This window comes from Vombatus ursinus, unplaced genomic scaffold (assembly GCF_900497805.2).
Source record: "Vombatus ursinus unplaced genomic scaffold, bare-nosed wombat genome assembly UNPS02014775.1, whole genome shotgun sequence".
NCBI lineage: Eukaryota > Metazoa > Chordata > Mammalia > Diprotodontia > Vombatidae > Vombatus > Vombatus ursinus.
This window is the reverse complement of record NW_020954553.1, coordinates 4,634,874-4,657,630: the sequence shown is the minus strand read 5'-3', so window position 1 is coordinate 4,657,630 and position 22,757 is coordinate 4,634,874. Positions and strand designations below refer to the sequence as shown.

At 39.2% G+C, this 22,757-nt stretch overlaps 1 protein-coding gene across 1 annotated transcript; it reads left to right on the top strand.

Annotated features, from left to right (window-relative positions):
* The first annotated feature begins 19,213 nt into the window (after positions 1 to 19,213).
* On the top strand, positions 19,214 to 20,152 carry LOC114044970 (olfactory receptor 2D2-like). Its single transcript, XM_027864761.1, has one exon. The coding sequence runs from the start codon at positions 19,214 to 19,216 to the stop codon at positions 20,150 to 20,152; it is 939 nt and encodes a 312-aa protein (XP_027720562.1).
* The last annotated feature ends 2,605 nt before the right edge of the window (positions 20,153 to 22,757 follow it).

Genomic DNA, 22,757 nt, shown 5'->3' with positions numbered 1-22,757 from the left:
GAAAGAAAGAAAGAAAGAAAGAAAGAAAGAAAGAAAGAAAGAAAGAAGGAAAGAAAGAAAGAAGGAAAGAAAGAAAGAAAGAAAGAGAGAAAGAAAGAAAGAAGGAAAGAAAGAAAGAAAAAAGGAAAGAAAGAAAGACATAAAGAAGAGAAAGAAAAATAGTATACTTCAGTCTGTATTCAGATGACATCAGTTCTTTCTCTGGAGGCAGATAGCATTTTTCATAAGTCCTTTAGGATTGTCTTGGATCATTGTATTACTGAGAATAGCTAAGTCATTCACAATTTTTCATCATATACTATTGCTATTACTGTTGAAATTGTTATCCTGGTTCTGCTCATTTCACTTTGCATCGTTCATGTAAGTCTTTCCAGGTTTTTCTGAAATCATCCTACTTGTCCTTTCTTATACCACAATAATATACTATTACAATCATTTGCCACAACTTATCCAGCCATTCTTCAATTGATGAACATCCCCTCAATTTTTAATTCTTATCTACCCCAAAAAAGCTGTGTTATGTGTGTGTTTGTACAAAAAAGTTCTTTTCCTTCCTTTTTTAATCTCTTTGGGATATAGACCTAGTAATAGTATTGCTGGATCAAAGGGTTATGCAGTTTCATAGCCCTCTTCCTCTCTCCCTCCCCTCCCCTCTTACTAAATCAGCAAACAATTTGATGTAGGTTATATATGTGCAATCATGTAAAACATATTTCTATATTAGTCACAGTGTGAAAGAAGCAGATCAAAAGAAAAAACACAAAAAAATTTAAAGAAAGTGAAAATAATATGCCTCAATTTGCATTCAGAGTCAATCAGTTCTTTCTCTGAATATGGATGGCATTTTCAATCATAAGTCCTTTGGAATTGTCTTGGCCCATTGTATTGCTGAGAGGAGCTAGGTCACTCATAGTTGATCAATGCACAATGTTGCTCTAACCATGTACAACATTCTCCTGGCTCTGCACATTTCACTTTGTATCAGTTCATGTAAGTCTTTATAGGTTTGTCTGAAATCATCCTGCTCATCATTTCTTATCACATTCACATACCACAGCTTGTTCAGCCATTCCCCAATTGATGAGCATCCCCTCAATTTCCAATTCTTGGCCACCACAAAGAGCCACTATAAATATTTTTGTGCATATAGGTCCTTCTTCCTTTTTTTAAATCTCTTTGAGATACAGACCTAGTAGTGGTACTGCTGGACAAAGGGTATGCACAGTTTGATTGCCCTTCAGGCATAGTTCCAAATTGCTTTCAGAATGGTTGGATCAATTCACAACTCCACCAACAATGCATTAGTGTTTCAATTTTCCCACATCTTCTCCAGCATTTACCATTTTCCTTTTCTGTCATATTAGTCAATCTGATAGATGTGAGGTGGTACCTCAGAATTCTTTTAATAAGTATTTCTTTAATCAAAAGTGTTTTAGAGGTTTTTTTTCATATGACTATAGATAGCTTTGATTTCTTCATCTGAAAACTGCCTGTTCATGTCCTTTGACCATTTGTCAGTTGGAGAATGACTTACATTCTTATAAATTTGACTTCATTCTCTATATATTTGATAAATGAGGCCTTTATCAGAAATACTTGCTGCAAAGAATATTTCTCAGTTTTCTGCTTTCCTTCTAATCTTGGTTGCATTGATTTTGTTTGTGCAAAATCCTTTAAATTTAGTGTAATCAAAATTACCTATTTTACATTTCATAATGTTTTTTCTCTTGTTTGGTCATGAATTTTTCCCTCCTTTAGAGATATGACAGTTAAACTATTCCTTCCTCTCCTAATTTGCTTATGGTATAACCTTTTCTATCTAAATCATGTACTCATTTTGACTGTATCTTGGTATACAGTATAATATGTTGATCTCTACCTAGTTTCTGCTGTATTGTTCTCCAGTTTTCCCAGCAGTTTTTGTTAAATAGTGAGTTCTTATCCCAGAAGCTGGGAAATTTAAGGTTTATCAAATACTAGTTTACTACAGTTGTTTACTACTGTGTCATGTGTGCTTTATCCATTCCACGGATCCACCACTCTATTTCTTAGACAGTACCAGATAGTTTTGATGGCTGCCTCTTTATAATATAGTTTGACATCTGGTACTGCTAAGCACCCTTCCTTTGAATTTTTTCATTGATTCCCTTGATATTCTTGACCCTTTGTTCTTCCAGATGAATTTTATTGTTGTTTTTTTCTAGCTCCATAAATAATTTTGATAGTTTGATTGATATGGCACTCAATAAGTAAATTAGTTTAGGCAGAATTGTCATTTTATTGTACTGGCTCAAGCTACCCATGAACAACTGATATTTTTTTCAATTGTTTAGATCTGACTTTATTTGTTTGAAAAAGTGTTTTGTAATTGTGTTCATATAGTTCCTGGGTTTTTCTTGGCAGGTAGTATCCCAAGTATTTTATACTGTCTCCAGTTATTTTAAATGGAATTTCTCTTTCTATCTCTTGTTACTGGTCTTTGTTGGTCATATATAGAAGTGCTGATGATTTATGTGGGTTTATTTTATATCCTGCAACTTGGCTAAAGTTGTTAATTGTCTCAAATAGGTTTTTAATTGATTCTCTAGGATTCTCTAAGTATACCATCATATCATCTACAAAGAGTGATAGTTTTGTTTCCTCATTGACTATTCTAATTCTTCTATTTCTTTTTCTTCTGTTGTTGCTAGAGTTAACATTTCTTGTGCAATATTGAATAATAGTGGTGATAATTGGCACCCTTGCTTCACCCCTGATCTTATTGGGGTGGCTTATCCCTATTAGAGGTAATGATTGCTGATGGTTTTACATGGATATTATCTATCATTTTAAGGAAAACTCCATTTATTCTTAGGCTCTCTAGTGTTTTTAATAGGAATGGGTGCTGTATTTTGTCAAAAACTTTTTCAGCATCTATTGAGATAATCATGTGATTTCTGTTGGTTTGTTATTTATATGGTCAATTATGGTAATAGTTTTCTAATATTGAACCAGCCCTGCATTCCTGGTATAACTCCCACCTGGTCATAGTATATCATTCTTGTGACATATTGATGTAATCTCCTTGTTAGTATTTTATTTAAAAATTTTCCATTAATATTCATTAGGGAAATTGGTCTACAATTTTCTTTCTCTGTTTTATCTTTCCTTATTTAGATATCAGCAACATATTTGTGTCATTAAAAAAACTTAGTATGACTCTTTCTTCACCTGCTTTTCCAAATAGTTTATATAGTATTGAAATTAATTGTTCTTTAAATGTTTTGGTAGAATTCACTTATGAACCCATTTGTCCCTGAGGGTTTTTTTTTCTTAGAGAGTTCATTGATGGCTTGTTCAATTTCTTTTTCTAAAATGGAGTTATTTAGGTATTCTGTTTCCTCTTCTGTTAATCTGGGCAATTTAGATTTTCATAAATATTCATTGATTTCACTCAGATTTTTGGCTTTATTAACATTTCACAATGGTTGCTTCAATTTCCTCTTCATTAGTGGTGAATTCATCTTTTTCATTTTTTATACTGGATATTTGGTTTTCTTCTTCCTTTTTTTAAATCAAATTAACTAATGATTTATCTATCTTTATGGGTTTTTTTCCCCATAAAACCAGCTCCTAGTTTTATTTATTAGCTCAATAGTTTCCTTGCTTTCAATTTTATTAATCTCACCTTTGGTTTTCAGGATTTTTAATCTGAAGTTTAATTGTGGATTTTTAATTTATTCTTTTCTTTAGTTTTTTTTTTAGTTGCATGCACAATTCATTAATCTGTTTTTACCCCGTTTTATTAATGTACAATTTTAGAAAAATACATTTTCCTGTAAGTACTGCTTTGGCTGCATCCCATAAATTTTGGTATTCTATCTCATTGTTGTCATTCTCTTTAATGATGACCCACTTATTCTTTAGGATTAGATTATTTAGTTTCCAATTAATTTTTAATCCATTTTCCCACTGCCCTTTGTTGAATGTAATTTTATTGCATTATCATCTGAAAAAGATGCATTTAATGTTTCTGCCTCTTTACATTTATTTTGAGAGTTTTATGCCCTAATACATGGTTAATTTTTGTGTAGGTTCCAGGTACTGTAGAGAAAAAGGTATATTCTTTTCTAACCTTTTTCAATCTTCACCACAGATCTGTCATATTTCTAACTTTTATAAAATTCTATTTACCTCTTTAACGTCTTTCTTATTTGTTTTGTGGTTGCATTTATCTAGTTCTGAGAGGGGACAATTGAGGTACTCCACTAGTATAGTTTTGCTGTCTATTTTCTTCTGTTTCCTCATGTAACTCCTCCTTTAAGAATTTGGATGCTATGCCACTTGGTGCATATATCTTTAGTACTGATAATGCTTCATTGTCTATGGCACCTTTTAATAATATGTCCTTATCACTTTTAATTAGATCTATTTTTGCTTTTGGTTTGTCTGAGATTATGATTGCTACCCTTGCTTTTTTTTTTTTTTTTACTTCAGCTTAGGCATAATAGATTCTGCTCTAGCCCCTTACCTTTACTCCATGTGTGTCTCTCTGTTTTGAGTGTGTTTCTGATAAATAACATATTGTAGAACTATGGTTTTTAATTCATTCTGCTATCTATTTCCATTTTATAGGAGAGTTCATCCTATTCACATTCACAATTATGATTACTAACTGTGTATTTCTCTCCATCCTATTTTTCCTTTTCTCTCTCCTTTCACCCTTTCCCTCCTCACCAGTGTTTTGCTTCTGACCTGTTTCCCTCAATCTGCCCTCCCTTCTGTCAGTCATTCCCCCTTTAATTAGCCCGCATCCCTCCTATTTCCCTGTAGGGTAAGGTAGATTTCTATATACAACTGAGTGTGTATATTATTCCCTCTTTGAGCCAATTCTGATGAGGATAAGGTTCAAGCATTCCCTGACATCTCTCCCATTTTACCCTCCACCATAAAAGCTCTTTCTTGCCTCTTTTATGTGAAATAATTTACCCCATTCTACCTCTCCCTTCCTTCTGCTCCTAATCCTCTTTCTACTCCTTTAATTAATTTTTTATGTCATCCCCTCAAAGTCACTTTATACCTTCACTCTCTATCTAAATATACTCCTCCTAACTGCACTCTTAGCAAGTTTTTAAGAATTACAAATGTCATCTTTCCATGTAGGGATATAAATGGTTTAGCCTTATTGATTCCTTTATGCTTTCTCTTTCTTTTACTTTTTTGTGCTTCTCTTGAGTTTTATAGTGAAAACCATTTTTTTTTTGTTCAGCTTTGGTCTTTTCCTCAGGAAAACTTGAAAGCCTCCTATTTCATTGAATGACTACATTTTTCCTCGAAGGATTATGCTCAATTTTTCCAAGTAGGTGACTCTTGGTTGTAGTTCTACCTCCTTTGCCTTTCAGAATATCATGTTCCATGATCTCTGATCTTTTAATGTTACAGTTGCTGAGTCCTGTGTAATCCTGACTGTGGCTTCCTGATATTTGAATCATTTATTTCTGGCTGTTTGCAATATTTTTTCCTTGACCTAGGAGCTCTGGAATTTGGCATAATGTTCCTGGGAGTTTTCATTTTGGGATTTCTTCCTGGAGGTGATTGGTCAATTCTTTCCTTTTTTTTTAAGGTTTTTAAAAAATTTTAGACTCAAACACCAGAACTCAAATCCAGAATAGAGAAAAGAAAAAGAAACATATCATGAACTTAAATATTGAAACTTAAATATAAAGTAATAAAAGAAAAAAAGTATGTCATGTGCACAGCAGAACATAAGAGAGGATTCAAAATACATAGCAGTAAATTTTCATTTCAAGAAAGCCTGTATGATAATTACTACATGTTGTGTTGAGAGCTATCTTACTTTTGCTTCCTTGTCAGTCTTCTTTTGTTCTATGCTGTGCACTTTTTGTTTTGTTCTTTTTTTCCCCCTTTCTCTCCCTCCCAGACTATAATTAAGTGAGGATATATTTATATGTATAGATATATAGATATACACATACACATATACATATGTATATCTACATATATATACATACCTATATAGACATATACTTTCTCTAAAAATTTCTACTCCTGATCTTTGTTTTCATGTTTGTGTGTATCTCTTATTTCCTATCCCTCCTGACTCCTCTACTTTACTTCTACCTGCTATCTTGGCCTCCTTTTACTTCACCCACATCACCTCCAAGGATCATTCCTCTATCCTCCCATTCCAATAACTCTAAATACCCTTCTATCACCCCCTTTGACCTATTCTCTCACTCTCCCCTCTAGAGATCCTTCCCTTATCTTCCCAAGGATCCATCCCTTATCCTGTCATTCCCATTGATCTAAATACCCTTCTATACCCCTCTTTAACCTATTCCCTCATCTTCCCCTCTAGAGATCTCACCCTTATCCTCTCCCCTGCATCCCCTTACCATTTTATTTATTCTGAATTTAGAAGACTTTTATACTCATACGTACATATATATGTATGTAGGTTACCAGTACTACCAGCCTTCATCCACCATCTAATTCCTCTGTGTCAGTTCTTCCTTTTGCACCTCATTTGTATAAAATAATAACTCTTTTTAGCTTTTCCTAAATGGTTTTACTTTTTAAAGTCACATTGTACTCAGGTCTACCCCAATCTTTCTTATGAACTACCCAATTACTAATGACAATTTTAAACATACATTTCACATTTTACATACATAAAAGATAAATAGTCTGTCCTTATTGAATCCCTTGTAATCAGTCTTTGGTATGTACCTTATGTTTCTCTTGGCTCTAGTATGTTAAATCTTCTATTAAGTTCAGGTGTTGTTGTTGTTGTTGTTTTTTAACAAAGTCCTGAGAGTTGATAAAAATGTCTATTTTTTTCATTAGGGATTATGCTTAACTTTGCTGGGTACGATATTTTTGGCCAGAACCCCAGTTCTTTTGCTCTTCAATATATAGTGCTCCAATACCTGTGGTCCTTTAATGTCTCCACTGCAAGGTCTTGTGCGATTCTAATTGTGGCACCATCATATTTAAATTGTTTTTTTCTTGATGCTCTCAATATTTTATCCTTGAGCTGGGAGTTTCAGAATTTAACTATAATATTTCTATGAGTTTTCCTCAAAGGATCTTTTTCAAGTGGTGATCAATGGGTTTTTTTTACTATTTTTACTTTCCTCCCTTGCTCTAATGCTTCAGGATAATTTCCTTTAATTATTTCTTGTATTATTATATCAAGATTCTTTTTTTGATCATAGCTTTCAGGTAGTCCAATTGCTCTTATGTTTTCTCTTCTTCATCAGTTCTCCAGATCAGTTGTTTTTCTTAAAAGATGTTTCGCCCTCTCTTCTATTTTTTCATTCTTTATGTTTTATTTGATTATTTATTGATCTCTTATGACTTCACTGCTTTCCCCTTACCCAATTCTAATTTTCAAAGTGTCATTTCCTTTCTTAAGATTCTGATCTGATTTTCTTTTTTTAATTATTTATTTATTTATTTTTAGTTTTCAACATTCACTTCTATAAGATTTTGAGTTCCAAATTTTCTCCCCATCTCTCCCCTCCCCCCACCCCATGATAGCTTGCAATCTGATATTGGCTCTACATACACATTCATATTGAACTTATTTTCATATTAGTCATGCTGTAAAGAAGAATTAGAACCAATGGGAGAAAACATGAGAAAGAAGAAACAAGCAAACAAAAAAAGATATCAAATAATGTGTTTCAATCTCCATTTAGACTCCATAGTTCTTTTTCTGGATATGGACAGCATTTTCCATCATGAGTTGGAGTTTGTCTGGGATCCTTGTATTGCTAAAAAGAGATGAGTCTGTCAAAGTTAGTCATCACACACTGTGGTTGTTACTGTGTACAATATTCTCCTGGTTCTGCTATCTTCACTCAGCATCAGTTTATATAAGTTTTTCTAGGTTTTTCTGAAGTCTGCCTGCTCATCATTTCTTATAGCACAAAGTATTACATTACATTCATATGCCACAACTTGTTCAGTCATTCTTAACTGATGGGCATCCCCTCAATTTCCAATTCTTTGCTACCACAAAAAGAGCTGCTATAAATACTTTTGCACATGTGGGTCCTTTTCACATTTTTATGATGTCCTTGGGATAGAGACTTAGAAGTCATATTGCTGGATCAAAGGGTATGCACATTTCTGTAGCCTTTTGGCCATAGTTCCAAATTGCTTTCCAGAATGGTTAGATCAGTTCACAACTCCACCAACAGTACATTAGTGTTCCAATTTTCCCACATCTTCTCCAGCATTTATTATTTTCCTGTTTTGTCATGTTAGCCAATCTGATAGGTGTGATGTGGTACCTTAGGGTTGTTTTGATTTGCATTTCTCTGATCAATCAGTTTCTCTAATTTGCATTTCTCTGATTTAGAGCATTTTTTCATATGACTATAAATAACTTTAATTTCTTCATCTGAAAACTGCTTGTTCATATCCTTTGACCATTTATCAGTTGAGGAATGACTTGTATTCTTATAAATTTAACTCAGTTCTCTATATGTTTTAGAAATGAGGCCTTTATCAGAGACACTGGTTGTAAAAATTCTTTCCCAGTTTTCTGCTTCCTTCCTAATCTTGGTTGCATTGGCTTTGTTTGTGCAAAAACTTTTCAAATTAATGTGATCAAAATTATCCATTTTGCATTTTATAATGTTCTCTATCTCCTGTTTGGTCATGAATTCTTCTGTTCTCCATAAATCTGACAGGTAAACTATTATTTACTCTCCCTGTTTGCTTATACTGTCAGCCTTTATATCTAAATCATGTACCCATTTTGGTTTTATTTTGGTATACGGTGTAAGATGTTGGTCTATGCTTAGTTTCTACCATACTATTTTCCAGTTTTCCCAGCAGTTTTTGTTAAATAGTGAGTTCTTACCTCAGAAGCTGGAGTCTTTGGGTTTATCAAACAGTAGATTACTACAATGATTGAGTACTGTGTCTTGTGTGCCTATCCTATTCCACTGATCCACCACTCTATTTCTTAGTTAGTACCAAGTAGTTTTGATGATTGCTACTTTCTAATAGAATTTAAGATTTGTTATAGCTAGGCCACCTTCTCTTGAATTTCTTTTCATTAATTCCCTTGATATTCTGGACCTTTTGTTCTTCCAGATGAATTTTGTTACCATTTTTTTGTAGCTCTATAAAATTTGTTTGGTAGTTTGGTATGGCACAGAATGAGTAAATTAATTTAGGTAGAATTGCCACTTTTATTATATTAGCTTGGCCTACCCATGAGCAATTGATGTTTTCCCAGTTTTTTAGATCTGATTTTATTTGTGTGAAAAATGTTTTGTAATTGCGTTCATACAATTCCTGTGTTTCTTTTGGCAGGTAGACTCCCAAAAGTTTTATAATGTTCACAGTAATTTTAAATGGAATTTCTCTTTCCATCTCTTACTGTTGGGCTTTGTCAGTAATATATAGAAATGCAACTTTGCTAAAATTGTTTATTATTTCAAGAAGTTTTCACTTGATTCTCTAGGATTCTCTAAATATATTGGATCTCATTTTCTAATTGGTTGACTTTCTTTTCATAATTTTTTTGGTTTTTCTTGTATTCTTTTTAAAAAATTTTTCCTCAATCTCTCTTATTTGATTTTTAAAGTCTTTTGTAAGTTCTTTTATGGGTTCTTTTTGGGCAGGTAACTATTTGATGTTATTCTTTGGGATAGAAGAGGGTTTCTTTGCTTCAATATCCTCCTCTGAAGATGAACCCCAGTCTTCTCTATTCCCATAATAACTTTCCATGGTTGCATTCTTTCTCTTTTGCCTGTGCATTTTTTTTGTAGTAATAGCTTAATTTTTGTAATCACCTCTAGTCCTGGGGTATGGGGGTTGGTGCCTCTGACGTCCAATCTTCCATTCTCCCCCCTAACCTGGAACCAAAGACAAACCTCCAGTCTCCTGTAAGTGCCCACAGCCAGGGGCACTCTGCCCCAGAGCTTCTGCACTCACTGGGCATGTGCTGGTTCCTTCTCACCCCCACCACTCTCCATAGCACAGCTGGGTCTGACTTGTTCCTGGTCAGAAGAAGTTCCTTTAAGCCTCCCTGGCTCAGATGCCCAACTCCCCTCACTCTCCTGGAGGTAAAAGTTCCTGTGACTGGGGCCTGGGCAGCCTCCCAACCCAGCTAACCCCAGGGCTTTCAGCTTGTTTTTTAGGAGGCTTGCCACTTGTTTAAGCAGACCCTTGCCTGGAGGTGTTTATTCTTCACAGGGACCTAACATCTTCCTGGAATTTTTCTTCAGATCTTCTTGAATTTTCCTGGGGAAACCCTGTTGTACCCTTATTTTTATTTATTTTTTGCCCCCACTTTTTCTGACCTACTCCTCCACCTTCCCAGAATCTTCTCCCCGATCAATTCTTTCAATTTCTATTTTATCCTCTGGTTCTAGGATAGCAGGGTAGTTTTCTTTGATAATTTCTTGACGTATGATGTCCAGGTCCTCCTGTTGATCATGGCTTTCAGGTAGTCCAGTGATTCTTAATTTATCTCCCCTGTGTCTATTTTCCAGGTCAGTTGTTTTCCCAATGAGGTATTTTACATTTTCTTCTATTTTTTCATTCTTTTGATTTTATTTGACTGATTCTTGATGATGGAGTCATTAGCTTCAACTTGCCCAATTCTAATTTTAGAGGAGTTATTCTTCAGTTAGCTTTTTCACCTCCTTTTCCGTTTGGCCAATTTGTTTTCTTCAGTAAATTTTTGTACCTCTTTTTCCATTTTTTTCATGCTTCCTTTATTAAACTGTTGACTTTTTTCATGGTTCTCACTCTCATTTTTTCCCCAATTTTTTCTTCTAATTCTCTTATTTGATTTTTAAACTCCTTTTTGAACTCTTTCATGAGTTATTTTTGGGCTTGGATCTAATTCACATTTTTCTTTGGGGTTTTGCATGTAGGCATTTTGACATTGTTGTCCTCTTCTGAGTTTGTGTCTTGATCTTGATCTTCCCTCTCACCATAATTTTCTATGGTCAGATTTTTTTTTTGCTCATCTTTTCCAGCCTTTTTCCTTACTTTTAAATTTCAGCTCTGCTCCTGGGGTGGAAAGGACACTGTTCCAAGCTTCTTGTGCCAGGGCTGCAGGACCCGGGTGTTTGCCTGGAGCTGCACTGGTGCTGTCCTGAGGCCCACAGGGTACCCCAGTTCCTGGTGCTGCACTGTGAGGGTAGGGTGGGATTTTGGGTGGCTGGCACTGCTGGAGGCCACAGGGGTCTGGTCTGGTGCTGTGCTTAGGCATGTGGGGGATGTCAGTGTCACACTGGGGCCATGGGAGGTCTTACTGCTCACCTGTTGCTTCACAGAAGTAGGGGTGAAGCAGGCATGTGGGGTGGCTGGTACTTCATGGTGCCATAAGGGTCTGGCAGCTCACCTGATGCTGCACTGAGGTACATGGGGGATCTGGCACTGGCATCTCCCCATTCATCTGGTGCTGCTCTGAGGCAAGTAGGGGGTCCCAGTGTTGATGTTTGCCTGCTCACTTAGTGCCACACTGAGGCTCAGGTCTCCCTGCTGGCTTGCTGGGAGACTTCCTGCACTGGACTGTGCTCATCTTTTACCAGAGTGAAACACATATTTCCTGCTGACCTTCCAACTTTCTTGGGCTAGAAGATTGTTTTACCCCATCTTTTTGCTGGTTCTGCCATTCCAGAATTCATTGTGGGGTGCTATTTTATAGTTGCTTGAAGGTGAATATGAGACAGGTCAGTTGATTTTCTGCTTACTCCACCATCTTGCCTCCAGGAAGTCCTCTATACTATATCATGTGAATGAACTACTCATTTTTAATGGGAGAAGGATGTAATGGATTATGTAATGTAATGGCCCCCCAGAAGACTTTAAAGTAGGTTTCTGGGTAGGCAATAATAATAGCCAGTATTTACATAGCACTTTAAACTCTTTAAAAAGATGATCTCTTTTTATTCTCATAACAAGGTGCTATTATTATTCTCATTTGACAGATGAAGAAACTGTCAAATGAGGCAGGCAGAGGTTAAATGACTTGCCCAAGGTCACACAGCTAGTAAGTATCTGAAGCAGGATTTGAACTCAAGTTCTCCAGACTCCAGGACCAGCTCTCTACTCACTGAGGCACCTAGCTGGACTATATCTCTCAAAAGGCTTTAGGTTAGAGAGTGTGATCACTGTAACAATGTGCAGAAAGCGATTTTCCCAGGGGGGCTGTGTGGAATGTCTGAGTACCTAGGTATAGAGCTGGAAAGGAAAGAAGGGCCCATGAAACGCCTATGGCCACATGTGAAATGTGCTTCAAAAGGTTATGGAGATTGTGAGCTCTCTCCTCTCCTCCTGATGACACTGGCCATTAGGTATATACTTTGCTCTCATGCCTATGCTATTGGGAGGTCCATTGCTCTTGCCAGTGCCTGGCTTACAGACCCGAGCTGGCCTTGCATTCCCAGACCATAGGCATACCATATTTTCACATTAAAGTGGTTTCTGAGTTCATCCAAGTTGCTGGGCTCTCCCTAATTTGTTCTTGTGGTGAGGGATAAATCATTAGGTCATGAACAGGACATAGGGGTAGTAGGGATCAGGTTTACAACATTCCATCCCTGGCAAGACAGAATGAAGATAAGGGGCTTGCTCAGGCCACAGTTGCTGGGATTACTTGTTCCTGAAGTGTTTCCTTCACATCACTGAATTTTCCCTAATTTAGTTAAACAGTTTACTTGAACATGACTTTAAGGTTTAATTGAATGAAATAATGGATTGGCTTGGGAAAGCATAGAAATACATTTTGTGTGAGGGCTAGAGTTTATGAATGGTAAGCAATGACCAACAGATACTTCTAAATAAAGAGCCTTTATATCAGTGAGGGATGGAGTGGTGGGTAATTCATGGTCAGACAGTCAATAAGCATTTATTAAGCACCAACAACATGCCAGACATTGTGTGCTTACCTTTCCCAAGTCCTGATATACAAAGTGAAAAAACAAGTTCATATTAAAGGACCATTCAAAACACCTGTTGTATGGAGCCTGAATTAGCTAATCCATTAGCGATCCTGGTGGTAAAGACTTCAGAAGGAGGAGAAGAAGAGATATGGCGGTCTGATAGGCCAACTGATTTCTCCAAGTGGGGCCATTTGACCTCTCTCAATTCAAACCATAGGTACCCCCTACCGGGGCTATGCATAGGGCCAACTTTGGCAAAGATTGAGCATGAAACATCTTGGTTCTTAGTGCTGAGAACTTCCTCTAATACTTCCTCCCATCTCTCCTACCTGTCTCCCATTCCCAATTCCTTTGGCCCCAGCTTTTGCCTATCTCCTCTGCCTATGCCCCTGACCATCCATCCTGATCATTTCTTCTGCTTATCTTTCTGTCCATCACCCCCTTCCTATTCTTAATAACCCTTTCTCTTTCCCTGGCCTTCTTGGAGAGTAGAGGATGAGGATGGAAGAAGGCATCAGGAGCTAAAGGAATTAGAATAAAGATTCCAATAATTCATATTTATATATTTCTTCTCTCCTTTTCTCCCCCTCCCAGCTGTATCCCAAATGAGTATGATATAATGAGAAAGCTCCTTCCCTTTCTCTTTCCTCCTCGTAGGGTCCCCATTTCTATAAAATACTTCTGATAATAGGAATTCTCAGGAAATCTATTCCTGGATAATCTCCTGGGGCAGGAGTTGGGCAGGACAGGAGGAGGCAGATCCTCCTTGGAGGAGTTGGAGAAGGCAGGTGCTTCTCTCTCTGGATTCTCTGAGGAGATCTGGCTGTCACATAGGGTCATAATAACCCTAGTTGATTGGCCAATGGGGATATAGCTTCTCCTGTCACCAGCAGGGCTAGGGGACCCTCTCCTTAGGCCCTGCTTCCTCTTCCCAGCAGTTGCACACCTTCTCTGACCTGACAGAACAGGTTCCCCTCTATGATAGAAGCAGCAGTAGCTTGAAGCCAGGGTAGGGGGTCAGTGAGTGGGATTGTAAAGAAAGAAAAGGTGGAAGAATAAGCCCATGAATCCCATGGTGTCCAGAGCTTGCTTGCTGGCCTGTTGGAGTGGCCTGGAATCCACTGGCTTTGATGGTGACCTAGATCCTTTGTCTGGCCCTCAGTCAAGCCTCTTTTCAAAGAAGCAAGTGACTATCCACTAGAAGTCTTTATGTTTCACCTTCCTAAAGGGTGAGGCAATGCTTTGTCTGGGAAGGCTGGTTTTAACAGGGGAAAAGGAGAAAGGAGAAGAGAAAGAATGAAAATCAGGGGCTAAAGAGCCAAAGGAAGGGAGATTTGGAGAGCTTCAAGGCAGAGATGATGAACTGCTTGAGGGACTGGCAAAAGCTTGGATAGGAGATGGAGGAAATGTGAAGGCAAAGAGGAAAGCTCACCACCTCCTATCTCCCCCATCCTCCCCACTCCTCCATCTTTCCCATTTCTCACTCCCTCACTTACCTCTGTATGCCAATTCCTTCTATTCATTCTCCTTCCTTCCCCTCAACATTTCTTCTCCTTCACAGTCATTCTCACTGCCTCCAACCTTACACTCCCCAACTCCTACATCAAAGATCCTTTACCTGGGTCCACAGGTCAATGGATAGATTTAGAGGATCTGGGAATTTAGATGAGTGGAAAACATATCATTGTTTTCACTAACCTTCCACTTTCCTTTGTCAGTTCAGGTGTTTTATTTTATGCATTTGACAACATGATTTTTGAGAAGGGGTCCATTGGTTTGATAAGACTTTCAGAGGAGTCCAGTACACAAAATATTTCAGAATTTTTGCCTGAACCCTTGCCTTAGACCCTCTGACCCATACTGCTCCTCATCCCCTTTCTCTTCCTACTTTCTTTATTACTACATACCTGTGCAGGAAGATCAGAGATTTAAATCCTCAGAGGTTATCACCTCTTTTTCAGAAGGGGAAACTGAGGTCAAGAGATCTTAAGTGGCTTGCATGAGGTCACCCAGGTAACAAACAGCCCTACTAGGATTTTAAATGAGATTATCAGACTTTCTACCTCTTAGGACTGTACTCATCTCTAAGATGAGATACCATGACATTCTTCATCATTTCTTCTCTTCATTTCCTACTTCTTCTCCTACCTCTTTGACCACACTTTCTCTGAACCTGATAGCTCTTCCTCCTCTACTTTTTCCCTAAATGTGGACACTCTCCAAGGTTCTGTCCTCTGTTATTGTCTCTCTGTGACTGTGGATAAGAGAATGTGACTGGGGATGAGATGAGGAAGAATTCATGACTCTGTGACTGAGGAGAATGGAGTTGGTGTACCCATGACTGAGGATGGATCTGTTACTGGGTATGGGGGCATTTGATGGACCTGTAAGTGAGGATAGGGAAGTTGATGGTTCTGAGACTAGTGATAAGAGGTTTTATGGATTTATGTCCAAGCATAATTGAATGGCCAGATGAACGAATCGATGAGAAAGCATTTATTAAGTGCCTGCTTTGTGCTAAGCATGGGGAATAAAAATAGAAAAATAAGTCAATTCTGTTCTCAGAGAACTCACATTTTGATGAGGGGAGACAACACATACAGGATTGGAAGGGTGCAGGAAGAAGATGGCAATGCATTTTCTTTAGTGTCATGTTCAGTGATCAAACTATATCCATTTCTGATATTGAAACATTTGGCAGTGCTAAAGATGTTGGTGACAAGAACTTTCTTTTATGGGTCATCAGTAGCTGTACCTGCTGAAAAAGTGGGGATTACAGCGCCTTCAGAGGAAGTTGTCAAATCATTTCCTTCCAGGGACTACTCCCCTGAAGGATGGCTGCAGGAGCAGGGTTGGAAACAGGGCTAGTGGTCTAAGGGTGTGGAGTGGGGAGGGATGAAGCTGTTCCTGGGGCTCTTAGGAGAAGGGTTCTGGCCCACTTCCATTGGTTTATGAAGAGACATGATATTTCAGGAAGTTGTGGTGGCTTGGCTTCCTATCTCTCCCTCAGACTTCAGGGAAGATGATGACTTAGGGAGGTGGGATGGGGGGTTTTATGTATCTGTATCAGTACACAGGGAAAGTAATGGGCCTGTGACTGAGGAGGGGAGAGTTGATAGATATGTGACAGAGGTGTAGGTGTCAATGGATCTGTGCCTGAGCATGGAGGACAGAACAGGGGATCTGGGGCTGGGGAGATGGTAATTGATGCATTTGTTAAGGGGGATGAGAGTGAAGAAGTTGATGGATCTATGACTGGGTAGGAGGGATGTTCATCAATCTGTCCCTGGGCGTAGAGGAGGTAATGGACTTTTGAGTAGGGATGAGAGAGTTGATGGATCTGTTACTGGAGTGATTTCAGTAATGGCTTTCTAATGCCTTGTTTGCTAAGGCTATTGGAGAATGTCATGTGGGCCATTGTCTCAGTCCAATATAAAGACCCCTCTCTATACTCCAAAAGGCCCTTGGTGCTTCTCTACAAATATGGAGTCAGCAAGTGGCCTTATCTCCTACTTCAAGCAGAAAAATATAGGTCATCCAGGGCAAGGTTATTCATCATTCCTTCTCTTCATTTCCTAGCTCTTCTCCTACCTCTCTGACCATGCTTTCTCTGCCACTATAGTCCTTCCTCCTCTAGCTTTTCCCTAAATATGGGTATTCCCTAAGTTCCTAGCCTCTGTTCTCTTCTCTCTAGACACTTTCTGCCTCCCTGACTTCATCTCCTCCCAGACAAACAGGACTAAGATTTTGACTCTCAAATCTCTATCTAGAGTCCAGACTGCCTTTCTCAGGATCTCCAGATTCATGCTCCACCCCTCCACCTGGAGAGATGCCCTGATAATTACTTAGGCTCAGTATGTCCAAAACAGAACTCCTCCTCTTCCTCCCTCTGCAACTGATCAGGGAGCTTCTCTTTTGGACTTGCCTGTTTCTGTGGTTGATACTGCTGTCTACTACCTAGACTCAAGATCCCACATTATCTCCAACTGAGTAATGTATGTGAAGCACTCTGTTGTTATTGTTGTTGCTATTGAATTTTCTTTTTCTGCCTTATCCACCTGGTCAGTTACCAAGTCCTGCTGATTCTACCTCTAAAATATTTTGAGGGTCTATCCTGTCCCCTTCACTCACACAGCCAAATGCTCAAGTTCAGGTCCTCATCCCCTCCACCTGGCCTCAGCTATAGCCTCTTCACTCTTCTCCCTGCCTTCAGCTTCTCCCATATGAGATTTCCCATACAAATGTTGACTAAAGAGCTCAACAAAGACATAGTCCTGAGCATATCACTTATCTAGGCAGAAACCTTCAGGGGAAAGAACAAAGCCTGAACTCCTCATCATGGCATTCAAGCCCTCCTAGTCAGGTTCAATCCAGCTTTTCATGATCTTACCACAGGAATTATCCACTTAAGTCAAACTGGAGGTTTGCCATCCTTTATAAAGTCAGGTGCATTGACACCCTCTGAACCTTTGCTTATGCTGTTTCCACTATCTAGAATGCCCTACTTCACTCCTCCCCAACTATCCAAATTCTATTCACCAAGAATCATAGAATTTTAGGTCTAGAAAAGACATCAGCAACTGTCTGGTTCCATCCATACTTGAGAAGGAACCCTCATTATTCTACACATCACAAGCGGTCATACAGTCTCAGTATGAAGATTTCCAATGATAGGGAGCCTTTACCCCAAGAAACAGACAATTTCATTTTTAGGTAAGGAGTCCTTTCCCTGAACCTAAGCTTAAATTTGCCTCTTTTTGTCTTCCATTCATTACTAATTTTGGGGGCCAAAAGAAACAAATCTAGCTATTCTTCTATTTGATAGTCCTTCTAATAATACTCAGACAGTTCTCCTGTGCCCTCTGAATTATATCCTTTGCAGCCTGAACATCCTCCATTCCCTCAAATGATCCACATATATTTCCACTGATTCTCATATTTCATAGATATAATTTTATTAGAAAATACTTTTTTATCATCATTTAAAATTTCAGAAGAGAGCTGCATGATCTCATCCATGGAGTGGTTCCCCTTGCCTCTGTAGAGTGAAAACCTGCCATGCCCTAAAAAGCTGTTTCATTAATTGCTCTTGTCTTCCTATTCTCCGTTTTAATCAGTCTTAAAGGGGGTGGCTTTGATATCAAGAGTGTTATGAGATAGAAATAGAAACAGATTTACGTCTTCAGTTAGACTACTTACTGCCTATGTGACCTTCAGCAAATTACTTAACTTCCTTGTGCCTCGGTTTCTTCATTGGCAAAATGAAGAAACAAGTGTGGATTAGATGATCTCTTCAGCCTCTGAATCTTATGGTAAGACTCTCCCAGACTTGAAAGGAATGTCCTGGATCCTTCCAGAGATAATTGGAGCCCTTCTCTCACCTCTTAAAAAAGAGGTGTGTTTAGGAATTTTGTTTTTCATAAAATTTTAGGCAATCTAATGGTTTGGAAAACAAATAACACAATCTCTCCACCTCTAGAACATCATAACAACCCTATTCCCTTGTGATACTAAGATTTGTATAGGATATAGAAAATTTGGCATGCAAGAGTTTATTTGGGAAAAGATCTGGAGTGGGCTTGAAGGGTCATTATGAATCAAAAATGGGATATGGAAAATGAAAAAGATGATGTGATCTTAGACTGCATTAAGATGAGAATAATTTCCAGGATGAGGAAATGTTTATTTTGCCTGGCCTCAGAGGGAGGAACTCAAGACAGTAGGTGGAAGTTATGGAGTAGATTTCAGTTTAGTATATGAAAAAGCTTGCTCTCACATAGAGCAAACTAAAAAGGGAAAGGGATACCAGTGGTGATCTTTCAGCAAAAGGCTAGATTTCTCTGGTTGGGGATATTGTAGAGCAGACACTTGCTCAGGTAGGAGCCATAGAAAATGCTTTCTGAAGTCTTCTCCTCTGAGATCCTATAGGAATCAGGGGATGCCCAAACTGGAAGTAGTGGGGCACCATGGAACTAGTAAACAAGAGACCTCAACTCTCACTCCCTCTTCTTCTGACTTGGTGTATAATCTGGAGCAAGTCATCTTCCTTCTTTGGCCCTTGGTGGCCTGATGGGTGAAATGAGGGTTTGGGCCAGATCATCCTTAAAGATCCCTGAAGTTCCAAAATTCCATGATACTAGGATTGTACCAAACTTCTCGGGGAAGGATTTTTCAATAGAGGACCTTCAACTGAGGAACTCAGAGGGCCCTTGGTCCTACTGCCTTTGTCCAATGCTGAGATCCCTAGATTCCACCATCTTCTCTTTTTCCCTTCCCAGGACCCTACTGTCTCGATGTCCCCAGCATCAAACCATAGTTCTGTTACTGAATTTATCCTGCTTGGCTTCTCCAGTGACCCCACCTCAAATAGGATCCTTTTCATCATCTTTCTCCTTCTCTACCTCTGCTCAGTCCTGGGCAATGGACTCATCATCATTCTGATCTGCCTGGATTCTCACCTCCACACACCTATGTACTTTTTCCTCAGCATCCTCTCCCTATTGGACATGGGCTATGTCACTACCACAATGCCTCAGATGTTGGTACACCTACTTTCCAGTTCTAAGCTCATCTCCTTTGAAGGATGCTGGCTACAGATGTATGTATTTTCTGATCTTGGTGTCACTGAGAGCATCCTCCTTGCGGTCATGGCCTATGACCATTATGTAGCCATCTGCTTCCCATTGCATTACATGCTCATCCTCAACTGGAACCTGTGTGTGAGGTTGGTTGTAGGGACCTGGGTTTGTGGTTTCTTCTTCTCCCTACTCCACACCTTTTTTACCATGAGGCTCCCCTTCTGTGGTCCTAATATGGTTAACCACTATTTCTGTGAGGGTCCCTCAGTCAGGAGCCTGGGATGCATGGACACACACCTTATTGAGGTGGTACACTTAGTCCTGAGCATCTTCTTGATAGTAATCCCTCTGTCACTCATTCTGGCCTCCTATGCACGCATCACCATAGCCATCCTCAAGATCAAGTCCACTGAAAACCTGTATAAAGCTTTCTCCACTTGTGTTTCCCACCTAACTATGATCACTCTGTACTATGTACCTGGCATATTCATCTCTATGAGGCCCAACTCCAGCTATATCCCAGAGAGGGACAAGCGGATATCAGTTTTCTACAATGTGTTCACTGCCCTGCTCAACCCTCTGGTCTACAGCCTTAGGAATAAGGACATCAAGGCAGCATTCATCAAGGTAGTAGTGCGGGACAGAGTAGTCTAGTGAGCAGAGGGCCTTGGAATGGACTATTCTTTCTTTTTTTTTCTTGTTGAGACTGAGTTTCCTTATCTCACCCAGGCTAGAATTACAGCCACCATTTATAGTCCCAGCCCCACTGCTGATCATCACCCTTTGACCCACTCCATTTTTGATCTGGGCCAATTTGCCCATTTGTAGGCAGCCTGGTTTCCCCATCCCTTTTTCCTCCCATTCCCTGCCCCTGAAAGGCTCACCATATTGTTGCTGCACCTAATATATCCACCAATTGGCTTTATCCCTCTCAAACCTGAGATCCCCTGAACTCAGTTGATCCACCAGCCTTAGCCTCCCCTAATAGCAAGGATTGTGGGTATGTGCCTCCACACAGGGCAGACAGGGCCATCCATTGCTACTGGGCTTGGGACCCTGGCCTGTGACTCACAACAAGTCTATAGCATCACCTGACTTCAAGAGTTAACGAGAACAAACTTGACTTCATCTTAGACCTTATCATCCTCGTTACCAGGAGCAGCATGGATAGAGAAGGGCTAGTCTTAGATTCAGAATATCTTATCAGACACACGAGCTTAAACTCACAGAGCTCTTCCTCATCTATAAATTGGGGGAGGATAACATTTGCCCTTAGTTTCCTCACAGGGTTATTGTAAGGAAAGTACTTTGCAATCCTTTTTTTTTTTTTATGAGGCAATTGGGGTTAAGTGACTTGCCCAAGGTCACACAGCTAGTGCGTGTCAAGTATTTGGTCTGAGACTGGATTTGAACTCAGGTCCTCCTGACTTCAGGGCTGGTGCTCTATCCACTGCACCACCTAGCTGCCCCTTTCTTTCATTTTTTTTTCATTTTTTTTTCTTTGCAATCCTTAATGTGCCACATATATCTGAGATATCATAATCACCCAATATTGATGGTAACTGTTTATGTGGAAGGAGTCACTCATAAAGTCTTAATGGAGTCCTTAGCACATGCTTCCCCCTGTTTCAAGCTTGTGGGAGACTCAAAGGAAGTCCATGAAGTAATCCTTGCCCACAACTGAAGTGAAAAAAACACAGAGGGAACCAACTAGAAACAGGACATGTGTAGCCCCTTATCTGCCACAGGTTGAGGGGAAATGTAGTTTTTCCTACCTGGAAGGAGGGACTGGAAGAGGCACAAGCCATAGAAGCCAGGGAATATTGCAGCCTCAGGACTGAACGCCCACAGTTGAAGTCAAGGGAAGGATGGTGTTGCCTTGAACTGAATATAACCATGAGCAATTAGACCCTTGCCTGACTCACAGATGCACCTAAGGACTGTCCTACCTGGAGAGAATTGACTGTCATACTCATAGGGGATGAATTTATCCCCTCTACACTTCATAGGGGATGAATTTATCCCCTCTACACTTCCTCCTTCCCTTTTCATGACATCCTGGAAAAGTCAGGTCTGGTACCTTTACACTTGTTTATTTGATGTAGGTACGTTTATAATGGGTTCTATCTCTATATAAAAGCAAGGTAATTTTCACTACACTTTGAGTGAGAGTTGGCTATAAATGAAAGTGCCACTGGGGAAGAGAGAGGAAGGAAAAAAAACAAACCTCTGGACAAATGGTCCTAACCTGAACCATGACCTTATGTTGAAGCTCTCTGTGTGTGTGTCTCTGTCTGTCTCTCTGTTTCACAATCTCTCCTTTTCAATACCTCTTTTAATCTCTCATTCAATTTCTCTCTCTCTCTCTCTCTCTCCCCACCTCTATCTCTGTTCCTCTGTGTCTTTTGTCTATCTCTTGCCTGTCTCTGTCTCTGAAAACCGCTCTCTCCAACTTCTATCTCTTTCTCAGTCTCTCTCAATCTTTCTCCCTTCTCTCTCTCTTTCTCTTTCCTTTTCTCTCTCACTATTTGTCTCTCTCTCTACCTTTCTGTCTCTTTCCATCCTGCTTTCTCTTTCTCTGTGTCTCTGTGTCTGTCTCCATCTATGTTTATCTTTCTCTCTGTCTCTGTCTCTTTCTGTGTCTCTATCTCACAAAAAAAAGAGAACCAGGTTCTTTTTTAGCACTCATAGCCTGTGACCATTGTAGAAGGTGAAAGGCCCAAATTCCAATGGCCTAGAACATTTAGGGATGGCTTCATGACTGCAGTGGGATTTTAGCTAATCCTTGAATGTGTTTGTAGTAGTGGATGAAAACTTGAGGGTATTCTGGAGGTAGAAGGGGAAGGTAGAGATGCATAAACAAATCTCTGCTTCTTGCTCCCCATGGGATTTTGGGAAAGTACCTGCTCCTCTCTGAGATATATTTTCTTTATCTTTAAATTAATGGGACTGGACCAGATTATTTCAAAAATCTTTTCTAGCTCTAAAGCCAAAGGTTCATTGATCCATAGGCACAGAGGCAAAAGTAAGACTAGGGAAGTGCTATGATGGATGAGCTGGAGAGCTTTCATTTCAATTCAACAGATTTTAATTGTTTGTAAAACACGTAGCACAATGCCTGGCACATAGTAGGTACTATATAAGTACTTATTCCCTTCTTTCTTTTCCATCCAAGTCTGTTTTCCTTCTGAGCATCTGCTGTGAAGAGAAATAGGCACTGGGAAAAATACAAAGATGACTGACATACTGTCCTTGCTTT